Source organism: Populus trichocarpa, chromosome 3 (genome assembly GCF_000002775.5).
Source record: "Populus trichocarpa isolate Nisqually-1 chromosome 3, P.trichocarpa_v4.1, whole genome shotgun sequence".
In the NCBI taxonomy this organism is placed as follows: Eukaryota; Viridiplantae; Streptophyta; class Magnoliopsida; order Malpighiales; family Salicaceae; genus Populus; species Populus trichocarpa.
The window spans coordinates 14,194,578-14,207,703 of record NC_037287.2 but is presented as its reverse complement, the minus strand read 5'-3'; the positions used below and the strand labels follow the sequence as shown (position 1 = coordinate 14,207,703).

General features: G+C 35.0%; 2 protein-coding genes across 10 annotated transcripts; one reads left to right on the top strand and one right to left on the bottom strand.

Moving 5' to 3' along the window:
* The first annotated feature begins 498 nt into the window (after positions 1–498).
* LOC18097032 (uncharacterized) lies at positions 499–5,822 on the top strand. 4 transcript variants are annotated; one of them, XM_052451380.1, is made up of 10 exons: positions 499–668; positions 1,207–1,352; positions 1,606–1,693; positions 1,802–2,309; positions 2,358–2,444; positions 3,065–3,118; positions 4,083–4,180; positions 4,848–4,973; positions 5,209–5,298; positions 5,486–5,822. In XM_052451380.1, exons 1-10 carry the CDS (start codon positions 609–611, stop codon positions 5,603–5,605), a joined length of 1,377 nt encoding a protein of 458 aa, XP_052307340.1. In that variant the 5' UTR covers positions 499–608; the 3' UTR covers positions 5,606–5,822. The 4 variants fall into 4 exon arrangements, 3 of the variants coding, with proteins under 3 accessions (XP_052307340.1, XP_052307339.1, XP_024453057.2); XR_002980890.2 differs by having other exon boundaries at positions 1,802–2,444; positions 5,192–5,298; positions 5,486–5,503; XM_052451379.1 differs by having other exon boundaries at positions 1,802–2,444; positions 3,065–3,109.
* A 119-nt stretch (positions 5,823–5,941) lies between these two features.
* LOC7465832 (calcium-dependent protein kinase 10) lies at positions 5,942–9,547 on the bottom strand. 6 transcript variants are annotated; one of them, XM_006385690.3, is made up of 5 exons: positions 9,383–9,547; positions 7,973–8,707; positions 7,579–7,875; positions 6,848–7,261; positions 5,942–6,570 (listed from the first exon to the last, which is right to left on the bottom strand). In XM_006385690.3, the coding sequence occupies exons 2-5, from the start codon at positions 8,556–8,558 to the stop codon at positions 6,305–6,307; spliced, it is 1,563 nt and encodes a 520-aa protein (XP_006385752.3). In that variant the 5' UTR covers positions 8,559–8,707; positions 9,383–9,547; the 3' UTR covers positions 5,942–6,304. The 6 variants fall into 6 exon arrangements, with proteins under 6 accessions (XP_006385752.3, XP_024453056.2, XP_024453053.2 ...); XM_024597288.2 differs by having other exon boundaries at positions 6,983–7,261; XM_024597285.2 differs by having other exon boundaries at positions 7,973–8,838; positions 9,383–9,545.
* Positions 9,548–13,126: the final 3,579 nt, after the last annotated feature.

Genomic DNA, 13,126 nt, shown 5'->3' with positions numbered 1-13,126 from the left:
AAGAATTTTTTTTTTGTGCACAAATCTACCTCCACAATGGAATAATACAGTTTATTTAAGACTTTGGTAGAAATTGCTTTTCAAAATGTTTTTTTCTTGTAAATATATTAAAATAATATATTTTTTATTTTTTAAAATTTAATTTTGATATTAGTATATTAAAAATATCTAAAAATACTAAAAATTAAATTAAAAATTAAAAAAGTCTTATAAACACAGTAAAATCAGAATATACAAATAGGAAGTCTTTTTCTAATTAAATTAGAGTCCCATTTTCCCATAATGTATGGGCTCGAAGCCCATCGAGACAAGCTTATAATAAATCTTACAAATTCGGTTTATCTAGTCCAAGCAATTGATTTCGCGCAGAAACTGTAGTGGTGGAGCCCAAGGCAGCACCCATGCGTCTACAATATCCAACGGCACCAATTGAAAGTTAGTTCCCCACGTCATCGGACGGTCATAATCACCCATTTTCTAAGTAATTAATCCCCAATTGTGTCATCGCCCTCGTTAACCAAAAATAAAATAAAGAAATTCAAAAGCGAGAAAAACCCTATTTTTGCTCTCTTTCTCTCCTTGCAGCTTTTCAAGAAAAGAAAAAAATCATGAAAGGAGCGAAACGATTTGCAGTTTCAGACTCACTCCCTGACTCCAATGACACGGCAGTGAGTTTCTTCAGAAAACGCTAATTTGATTCTACTCAATTTTCTTGTTTAACTGATAAACAATATGCTTATTTGTGCTCTTAGAATATAAGATTTTGTAGTTGTGTTTTGGTTTTTTCGTAATAAAGTTTGAATTTTGAATCGTGGGCTGCTGCTTAAATTGGGATTTGAATTTACTTTTGAGTGTTTGAGGAGTTTAGTGCTTTGATTGGTGTTGGTTTTTGGGATAATGAAGTGAAATTACGGGTAAAAGTTTAGTTTTTTTTTTTTGCTAGATGGTCTATATATTTTATGTTAATGCATTTTAAGGAGCTTTAGTGAGGTTCTTGGTTGCATTTTTGTTCATGTCTTTGAATTTTTTTATGTGGAGCTCTTTGTCTAGGCAAAAGCAAAACTACGATGTCACTACTTTTTTGTTATTCTTACTTGTTTGCTTCTGTATTTTTCATGAAAAGAACATTCTATTTTACATCCTTTTGATTTTGAGCTTCGATCATATTTTGGAGGCTGATTATGCGAAATCAACTTATGGTTGCAGTTGCGGAATAAAAGAATAATGGCAGGATTGCTATTTGATGTTCATAGACCCGAACCATCTCAGCAACAATTGACTCCCCCGTTGGATGTGAAACGGGCTGAGTCATCACAGCATCACGTGAGAGCTCTCAATAATCAATTTGCCAGGTCCATTTCTTTCCTGTATTTGAACAACTTGACATCTTCATTTATCATCTGGTCAACTTAGTTTCTGCTTTTATGATTCATTTGGATGAAGATGATGGGTTCTCTTGTTTGTCTACTTTTTTTCCTCATATTATCTAATTCTATGTACAAGTTCTTTGAATAATGAGAAACATTTACCGCATGATGAAGATATATATTTGTTGTCCTTGATCTTATAGACTTAATTTTTGGGGCTTCTTTCATTTTGGAATAGTTGGGTTCAAACACAACTGAAGAACCATCCCGATGAACTTTGGGAAGATGGGATTCAAGACTACCTTGCTCATGCTTCAAACATTATGGTAAAACTTAATGTCTTTTAGCATACATTAAAGGGGACATGCATGCATTCTTGTATTTAATGTAAAATCTATTTATAAAAGCTTTGATCTTCTTCTCTCTTATTGCAGGAGATGTTTAGTGATGTTGTCAACTGGCTTAAAGCAAATTCTGCAAAAGGAGGATCTGTTGCTGACTCTCTTACAACTGAAAAGAAATTAGTGCCTGAGATAAAGAATAATGAGAGCAAATTACTTCAAGAAAAAACTGGTTTTGCTCTACCAAGTACAAGTGCAAGCTTTACAAGTTCCTGGAGCTCTGGTGTGTTTTCTGCCAACCAAAGTTCTGGAGGAGTATCATCTAGTAGCCAAAGCTCTAGTTTATTCTCCAACGGTGAAAGCTCTGCTACATTCTCGAACAATCTAGGTTCTGGTTTGTTCTCAAACAACCAAAGCTCTGGATTCTTCTCAAACAGTCAAACTTTTGGACTCTACTCCAACAATCAAAGCTCTGGCTCATTATCCAGCGGCCAAAGTTGTGGAGCGTTCTCCAACAGTCAAACACCTTTCTCCATTAATCAAAGCACTGGAGCAGTCTCCAACAGCCAAAGTTTAGGAGCGCTCTCCAACAGTCAAACACCTTTCTCCATTAATCAAAGCACTGGAGCATTCTCCAACAGTCAAACACCTTTCTCCTTTAATCAAAGCTCTGCAGCATTCTCTGAAAGCCAAAGTTTAGGAGTGCTCTCCAACAGTCAAACACCTTTCTCATTTGGTAGGTATTGCACTGCCATACTTGAAGGCTACACCGGTTATAAATTCACAGGAGTATTCAGTTGCCAAGATGACTTATGTGCCAGAGAAAAAGGACAAATATATATGTGACAATGGAAATGTGCTCTAGGCTCAAGTAGGAAGCTATAAATGTGTCTGGGTTCTGGTTGAATCATCTAGATGAAGATATTATAGGTTTGTCTTGTAATATCCGTAATATTGTGAAATGGACTGCGAAAGGTATTCCCAAAAGGTCCACCAGACCATGCTACATGCACCTTAGTGTCTCATGTTGTGGCAATTTAAGTCAGAAACTATAATTACAAAATCCTCTGATGAAAACATGTTCAGTTTCTTCTTTTACATTTTTTTTTCAGCACAAGTCACTGAGAGTTGGCCATCTACAACTAGAGAGTACCCAGTTCAGTACTCTTGGAGATGAGATATGATGCTAATAAACTCCCAGTAGAATAGTTTAGATAATAAAATAAGAAGATGCAGATATGACACTTCATTATTTGTTATTCTGTGATTTTTTTATACAGATTTTAGAGTCGCATGTGTTGCTTTTGTAAAAGTGACACAAAATCTGACTTTCTTTTTTCTTATTTTCTATTTTAGGAGGTCAAAGCTCCATCCCCACAACCCATAACACTGCAGATGATGCTGATGATGGTGAGAGAGAGAATTAGTTTTGTTTCCTTTTTGTTGTTTGAGATTCTCTTAAGCTATTACTTTAAATTAAACCTGCAATGCATTTTATGATTCTCTTTCTTTTCATGTATGTTTACTCCAGTTGATGATGTTATGTGCAAAAGTGTGAACTGCACTTCTTTTCTTTATCACATGCTGGTAGTTGAAATTTGGTTTCAAGTCCTCAAAACGTTGGTAGGTTTGTGATATCAAAACCCTATATCTGAAAAGGGAATTCCGTGTTGTTAGTTCCCGTTTGGATAATTAGATTAGAGACTTATTCAGTTGCAAGCCTGACACTTTTCAACATATAAAGGAACATGCTTTAATTGTAAAATTCAAGTTGATCTGGGGGTTAAGTATATGGTCACCACGCCCATGCTTCTCAGCTTATGAGACCATGGAACTACCACTCTTTATAGATTAGATTTTCACTTAGAACTTGGTTTTGAAAAAATTGGAAGAGGATGGTTGAGTGTAATATAGGTATCTCTTAGGAGTTCACTGCATTTCTGGATGTTTGTTGTGTTTACTTTTCATTTACAGTAGAAGTAGGCCAAATGATTGTTGTTGTTTACTGGAAATGAAAATATTGATCATTAGACATCTATTAATTCCTTGGTTTTGATCTGTTGTGTTATATATATGAAGTTTTAATTTCTTTATCCTGGTTAGTCTATCAACTGTAGTATCAACTGTAGGATCTCTGTTCTGTGAAATATGTGCTTTCATAATGTCTGTCTGATTTGCTGGTTCTAGCACTGATCCCATTTTGAAGCTGGATTTGTACAAATTGTTTGCATGTTTATTAACAATTTGAAATCTTAAATGGTAGACGTTCTTTGTATAATTTCGAGAAATATTTCCTTGAAGCCTGGAGCTCTCAGCCTGCTCTTGTGTGTATTTGTGTTATACGTAGATATTAAACAACCATTTCTTTTACCAGAAAATGAATTACAGCAACCTGGCAGTCCATCTGTGAAGAAGTCTGTAGAGAAGGGTATTGTTACAGTCCATGAAGTCAAGTGCAAGCTCTATGTGAAGGTAATTGACATTTCCTACTGTACTCATTGAGAAGTCTATGTTTTTGGGATTAGGTTATGCAATGTATCAAGTTTTAATAGTAGAAGAAAGTTGTCTTTTACTCGTGCATACCAGCAAATTTAACTTTCTCCCATTTTTTCTTTTCACAAAATTAGTTAGTTTGGTACTTAATATATCTATCAAATGCTACGTCTGTTGACATCTTAAAATTCACATGATTGATTTTTTAAGTGGAGATCATTTCATATTCCATGCAATTTTAAGTTCCGGTATTAGAAATTAAACAGTACAAGTGACAAAGAGATTAGGCATAATTGTTAAATAAGCCTTGAATCAAACTCTGTTAGTGGTTTCAATTATAGAGTGAGGTGACAAGTGGTGCTTCTATTCTCCCATAACCAGAATATCCTCGATTCTAAGTATAGCAGTTGTTAATACATATTTGTTGGTATAATTGAGTTTGACATTTCTGTATTAAATCATATGATTTTCTGACAGCTCATACTATTCTAAGACACATTATTAATCTTGGTTATGTTCATAATTGATCTGCTGGATGAATTGAGATGATCTGTATGCCATTCAAGTCTTGACTTGTATCTCCTGCTTGTTCTGCCATCTTTGTGGTTAAATAATTTCTTTGGTTTTTTCCTCGTGCTATGTTCAGTCAAGTGATCCAGCAGTTAAAGACACGTGGAAAGATAAAGGCACAGGGCAGCTTTCCATCAAATGCAAAGAGGGGATAAGCAAGGGCGCAAAAGAATCTAAACCAACAATTGTTGTTCGAAATGATGTATGTTCCATTATGGACTTATTTTGGTTTCTGAAATCTTTATTAACCCTTATCATGGTTTTAGTGATTGATTGGTTTCCTCTCCTTTTCCAATTTCTTTTGTTTGCACATTTAGGCATTTTATTTTCTTTTGATAGATTCTGCATAGTGCTTAGTTCAACTTCAGATTATTACTTTAAGGACTTCTATAAACTCTTTTTTGGACTTACTGTCTGTAGTGTTTTGCTGATGGCAGGTGGGAAAAGTGTTACTAAATGCTTTGCTCTATCCAGGAATCAAGACAAATCCACAGAAGAATTCCCTTGTTGCAATATTTCATACTGCGGTAATGCATTTTAATTCTTATTCTACACTTTTGTGAGCATATAAACTTTTGTCGGGTTTATCTATAACATGTAAATAACATATCCAACGAACACTTAGAAGGCTGCTGTGACGGTTTATATTAATCATAATATTTAATGTATTATCTCTTCCATGGAACTTATAGCCGGTGATTTGTCTTGTTGCAGGGTGATGACAGTGGCAATAATGATAGTGTTGTGGCACGCACTTTTTTATTAAGGATGAGAACAGAGGAGGATCGGAATAAGTTAGCAACAGCAATCCAAGAATATGCTCCAACATCATGAAAGTAACAATAGGAACATGATTCTTAAAAATTTTGCAGCAATTGGCTTGTTAGGAACCGAGTGAGCTTGTTTGGGGCAAAAAAATAACTGGGGTCAATTTTTGGAACACGGACCCCCATGAAATCAAATGTGTTTCAATCACTTGTATTATATTATTAGGAGGAAAACGTATGCTATGTTTTATTTTAATCGTAAATCATTATCCTTTTCTAGTTAATCCGGAATATGCACGTCATTGTATGACTAGAAACTCATACAATGCATGCAACGCTAGCAAAAGTTATTGTATCCATTTAACAGCGTGATATTGGAGGCAAATAAAAACAAGAAACTGTAAGCTCTCCAGCATAAGACGCCCATAGCCTTCAGATTCAGTAACGCGTGTGACAGCAAACAATACGTGATCGCACAGGAGGGAGACAATTGAAATATCTCTCTCCTCGCCAAAATGTTTAATAGTTTGAAAATTAGATGTGCAACTTCTGCTATATACACTCCCTTTTGGCAGTTATTTACAGAGCAGAATGATTCGATGACACCTCGTAAATTATCACCTCTCCCAAGTGCGTTTCTTCACAAATCTATCATCGGAGTTCAGTTTCTCACATCGCCAAAACTTTTGGATCAAGTTACCTTGTCAGTCGTTATTAGAACTCGTTAATACTGTGCCCGGCCAGTGTACGATGTACACGCGCTCCTCTAACATACAAGTGATAATCTAAGTGATGGGGCGGTAGGGATATGTGTGCACGACGCCCAGCGAATAACCGATTCGGTGACCATGATATTAAGTTGATCGAGCTCGCCAAGTCCTATGGTGTGATTTCTTCTGCTGTGGATACTGGATAATTTGAACCCATTGCACCCTTCCCGTGGAAATTCTATCTTCTGCATCATTTCTTCTATTCCACGGTGAACTGGAGCAGAAGTAGCTGACAATGCAGGGAGCTGTCGCAGAACTGATTCTGCACCAGCCAAGAAAGAGAGCTTCGATTAGTGTTTCATGGATAAATATACCAAATAGTTTGAAATTGATATCACAGGGAAGTGGAATCCTGGGACACTTGACCTTTCATTGTTCTCATATGTGGAGACAAAAAGGAGCTGATCCTTTATGGAATGCATTCGTTCTCTAACTTGCAGTTTTTAAAGGTTTCATAAGATAGGCGTGGATGCCTATTCATCTAATGTGTATTAACTATGATCTTACAAGCAGGCGATAAATTAAAGCAACATATGTACCTCCATGTATTGCGTCCCATTTCGACTCGGTGGCTTTAGTACCAAACGAGAAATCTCCTTTATCAACTTCAGTGATAGGACTAAAGAAGGTAAAACTTAGCATTGATAAAATGGGAGATGAGAACTCTGTTGCACCTGGTTCATCATGGTTGCTAAAAGAAAAACCTCCAGATGCAGAGCAAGGGGTGTTGTCGTTAACTAGGAAGGAAGAACATGATGATGTGGGTGTAGGAGAGTGCCCTTGTTGATCCCCACCAGTTACAGGCAATTCATAGGTGAAGCTGTAGGCTTGATCCTTGGCGATGAATGGGGTAGAAAATGAACCTCCACAAATTTCTAGCTGTTCACAGTTAAGGTTGTCCTGCATGTTGGATTCTTGAGCTAGTTGTGCCCCATCCTGCACCCAGGAGTGAGCTGTAAAACACAGTAATCCTTATTATAAGCAAAATTTCCTAGAGCTGGTGGACAGATATTCAAACAACTCAAAAAAGCAAGGGTTTTGGTTTTTGATACGATATGCCAAAAGGAACAAAAATTGGTTCAAGTCAAGCAAATATTGCAATAAAATGCTTAACACCTGTGCATGCCATAATAAAGGCCTATTTGGAACTGTTTTGAAAATTGTTCTTTTATTCTAAAAAAAGAATGCGATTGTCAGGATCTAAAAACCTTTTTTCTTTGTATTGTTTCGGCAGAAAAGCAATAGCCTGAAATGGCATACATCGACATACCTAACACCTGCGCAGTATTAAGCCTCTTGAAAGGATCTTTACAGAGCATTCCAGTGATCAAGTCCTTGGCAGATGTGGATATTTGATGCCAGAATTTGGGAGGGAACCGTAGTTCTGCAGCCCTAACTGCATCAAAGATCCTTGATTTGCTCTTCCCCCAAAATGGGGGCATCCCACTTAGAAGAATGTAAAGAATAACACCAGCACTCCACACATCAGCAGCCTGGTTATAACCTCCAGCCAGTACCTCGGGAGCAATGTAAAATGGACTTCCAACTGTCCCATGCAAATTATGCCCTGCAAATACAAAAGCCATGTGCTTAGAACGGAAAAGGGTCAAGAAAGACCCTGGTATCAATCGCAGGAACAGAAGAAACAAGAGTAGAATCCTCACCAGGTTTGATGTAAGTTGCAAGACCAAAGTCAGCCAATTTAATTGGTGATGATAAAGACTTGGTGGCTAAGAGAATGTTTTCAGGCTTCAAATCTCTGTGAACGATGCCATTTTCATGACAGTACTGAACCACTTGCATAAGATGTCTAAAGATAACACGAGCATTTTGTTCTGAGAACCTACCATGCTTTTCAAGTCGGTGAAAAAGCTCCCCACCTGCGCACAATTCCATCAAAAGATGCACATGATCCTCCTCCTCATACACTGCCTTGAGATTCACAACGTTTGGATGCCCTGATAACCTACTCATTATTTCAATCTCAAGCTTTACACTGCGCACATCATTGAGTGTGGCCAATCTATCTTTAGCAATAGATTTGCAAGCTAAAACCTCACCAGACATCTTATCCGAGCATGCCCTTATGATACCAAATTGTCCCCACCCCAACTGCTCCCCAAGAACATACCGATCTTTCAAGTTCGCCACTTCAGTCGTGTCCAAAATTGTATCAGTCAGGCTGGATATCCTGTAGCAGTGACAAGATGTTGAAGGCTGTATAATGTTGTCGCTATTGGCTATGTCCATCCCAATAAGGCACAATCTTAATTGCTAGAGAACATTGACCAAAAATTAATTCAAATCCAACTTTATCAAACTGCAGTCTCAAGTATCCTTTATGACACTCTAGCATTTGAGTCAGCTCAGTTCTTTCGCCAGAGTTCAAATCAAACCACCTGAAATTTATACATGGAATAGATCATTCAGAAGATGTGCTTTCCTACTTCCATAGTGAATCTCGTATACAACAAACCCTTCAATTTCCGAAGCGTTATTGCTGGAAAGTTTCAGAGCATGCATCAATCACCTAGCACTCAACATAGATCATCTAAAGTTCAGTTTAACATGATCAAATCTCAAAATTCTTTCCTTTGTTTTCTCGTTTCCCACATGATAGATAAATTAAGGGTATTGTCACGCAACAAAAATTTAAACACAACATATTCCATAAATTTGCATTAAACATCTAAAAACTAGACTCAAACTCAGCACGGAGCAATAGCAAGTAATCCCCAAGCACAATTCAAACACACTCACCATAAAAGAATCCAAACTAAAACTTCAAACTGAAAGATCTGTTACAAACTGCACAAATTTTGAAGAAAAACAAGAAAGGAAACCCAGAAAAAAAATATAACACCATGTTTCACACCAAAATCCAATACCAGGTCCTAGCAACGCTAACACCAAAAACAACCATAAAAGTTCACATCTTCATAACATGATTAAGCTCCCCCCCCCCCCCCCCCCCCCAAAAAAAAAAAAAAAAAAAAATTATATATATATATATAAAAGAAAACGAAAAACCAAAAGCAGACACATTTTAACAAGAACGAGAGAAACAGACTGACCTGTTCGTAGGAGCATTGAAGAGAGAAGACAAGGTCAGTTATAACAAAAGTCCAAGGAATCCAAAAACCAACCATTGGCTTCACACTTCCATTTTTTTAGTTCATAACTTTCTCTCTTTCCCCTGTGACCAGTGGCAGGAAATAAGTTGCACCTTAACCGCTTATACCCGACACGTGTCCTTAGATTTGGTGGCAATTATAATTTATAAGAGGTCTCTAGCTTTGCAGCTAGTTAATTACGATTAAACCCTCGCATGGATTTTATACAATCATTATCACTTATGAGTTATGACCACACTGCAAGTGGAGACACCATTGCTCTTATTCTGGGTTTTTTTTATATATATAATAATTAGGGTTTTCTGCCCACTTTCAAGTTGTTTTCTAGCTGGTTTTGGCAGGAAATTTATGTGCGCGCGTGCGCGCTTGATATATTTACATTTGAGTGAGATAATATTGTTATGATATACCTCTATGGTTAAGCTTTTTGTTTCTTAGTTTTAGGAAACTTCTCTGACTTTTGTAATCTATCTGTACATGCTTCAAAAAAATATACAGTTGGTATATCGTTTCTTTTTTAAAAAAAAATAATTTAAATATTTATTTTTAGCAAATGCCAAAAGGGTTCCAAGTGTGCAAGGGCGTACGTGATCGTGTCACCATACATGATCTTTCTAGAGTGCCACGTGGGACATTGTGTGTTGTTAGGACACTTTGTAGGGCCTCTATTTAAGCACGATACTATAGTTTAGATAAAGAAATGATGCTGTCCGAAGTTAAGGTAGGCGAGATCCTAGCTGTCATTAGCTGTACTTGCAGGTGTAAATTTATTTTTTTTTCTTCGTGCTTTGTAATATTTAAGAGGGCTTCCATGGCTAGTTGACTTTATGAGAATTTTTTTTATTGTATATTTGCGTGGGTGGCTTAAAGTTTCAGCACCTTTGTTGGAAAGCATATATATATATATAAAATTTACTGTGCAAAATATACTACAGACTGTTCATATTTGTTTTTTTTTTATTTAGCTTTTATTGGATTAAATTATAGGTGATTTTGTTAGGGGAAGACTAAGATTGAAAGACAAGAGGCTAAAGTAAAAAATAAGAAGAAAATAAGTAACTTTAACAAAGTTTAGTCCTCACACTTTTCAAGTTATAACTACTAGGTCCCTTAAATTCCCAAATTTAAAAGAAAATCAATTTTGATCTCCAATTTTATTTTCTTTTATTTTTGACCACTGGTTTGAGAGAATTGAGAGAAAGTCACCGGAATCTAGCACTAGAAAGAGAAATTTTTTGTTGGCACCAATTACGACCACAAAAATTATCGATATTAGTGTCAAATTATTTCATTTGATGGGGAGAATTTGCGTTGGATGTTTTTTTACCTTGAAACTGTCTAGAAAAACAGTGTCAAAGAATCATCTCAACCCAATAACTTAAACTGTTAGGTGAGGTCTCAGGATATGATTTATATTATTCTCTAACACACCTCATCAAGTGAAAGCTCTTTGGGCTTGAAACTTACACAGGTCCACATTACTTTGTACTTAATTTTTATTAAATAAATGGAGATAGTGAGATTCAAACTCGTGATCGCTTGGTTATCAAGGCTCTGATACCATGTCAAAGAACCATCTCAACCCAATAGTTTAAGCTGTTAGGTGAGGTCCTAGGATATAATTTATATTATTCTCTAACAAACAGATCTAAATTGGTGAGATTTTTTGTTGCGGGTTGATTTCGAGTTTTGGGATGAGTTTTTGGGTATTTTTAGACTATGAATGAATTTATCAAGTTTTATATGATATTTCTAGGTATTTTTAGTAAAAAAATGGGTCGAAAGATCGGTTTTGGATTGAAACAACTTCTGCTCCATTTTTTCAACCACCAAAGTGGCTACGAATTGGGTAATATCAAATGATGTGTTATCTGCCTCAGCAAACAATGTACATCGAACTTTTTTTTCTTAAAAAAATATGGAGTCGTTCGCCTTATAAAAAACAAATAGGGCCCCAGCACTCGGGCCTCCTCTTATAGGCCAGCGTCGGGGCCCTTTCTAAATGGGTTAGGCCCAACAACGCCTAACCTTTTTCTTTTTTCAATGTTTTTCAATTAATGCCTTTTATATGTATTTTTTCAAAATTATATGTAGATTAATATCCCTTCTCTTTTTTATTTTGTTAATCTAAACTCTTTAGATATCGATTATTTTTTAGTTATTTTGTATGCATTTAATTTGTTGAGAGTTGTTCTAATTCATCTATAATTTTTTTATGTTTTATATACATAAAATTTATTTTTAAAAATTAAAAATATTTATTTTCAGATAATATTTTTAATATGTGTAACCTTGCATAATATTTTTTCCTTCTATTTTATTTAATCAATTTCATGTGTATCTATTTTTATTATCATTTAATTAAATAAAAAATTAATTTTTATGAACAAAGTCGTTAAACACAACCGTGTCAAAGATTGGAGTTGCAAGGTTGGATATCTTGGTCTATATCTGACTCTCAATTTTTTTTATCTTTATTTATTGTTAATGACTTTTTATTTATTTATTTATTTATTAATATACATAGTTCTTAATTTATTTTATTAGATGTATACATAAGTTTTTCAATTTTCACTTTTGATTTTTTTATATAAAAAAAAACATTGAAAAAGCTTACATATTCAATATTTTAGAGAAAAAAAAATCAACTCACGACAGAGCACATGTCAAATAACTAGTAAAGCACTAAAGGGTGTGGGTTTTTAACTATAGTTGGTACTGTTTTCACCGTCACAAAATACTGTGGAACTATGGTTCATCTTTTTAATAATTCATTTTAGTCTCCAAAGTTTAAAATAAAAAGTTTTATTTTATCAAAAAAGTAAAGGCAGGGCCTTTTAAAAAAATAAAAATAATTAAAAGGAAGTACAGGCGCGTGGACCTGGGATTTAAGGCCCACCCACGCACTTGGCTTTTTCCTTGCAATGGCTCAGGGGCGTTTGGCCATAGGCTCGCGCACCTGAGCTCTTTTTTTACCCTTATATATATATAAGAGAAAAAAATAGTTAACCTAATTAAGTTGATGATCTTGGTCACAAGTTTGACAAGTTAAGCCATAACACCTGGAATATTATTTCTTTAAAATTTACTTTTTTTAATTGATACATTTTTTCAAAATATCTTTATTTAAATTTATGTTTCAATTAATATTGCTCATTTGTGAATTTTTTTTTATCTTGATCTACAGTTGTCTCTTGATTTTTCTAGTTTTATATTTAGTTATTGTTAATGATTTTTTTTTCATTTATTAACATATATAATTCTCGACTTATTTGATTATATATATGCATAAACGTTTTTATTTTCACTTAGAATTTTTTTAATTATAAAAACGCGTTGAAAAAGTCTACGTATATAATTATTTTTAGAAAAACAAATATTTGACTTGTGACGAAGCGGAGGTGACATAGCTAGTATTAAGTATAACTCTAAAAGGCTTGAGTTTTTTACTATGCAAGGCTCCACTGTTCATCCTCCCACACATTACTATAAATAGTTTGTGTAAATTTTTTAATTTGCTCCTCAAATCTTTTTTCTCAAAAATTTAGTCCTAATTAAAGGCTAATTACTTTTTTTATATATATATGTAAGGGTGAGATTTAAAAGGGAGGGATTGAAATGAAAAGGGAACCAAACATGACTGCGTGTGACATGAGTGTCGCAAAAGATGCACTTTGATTCTTG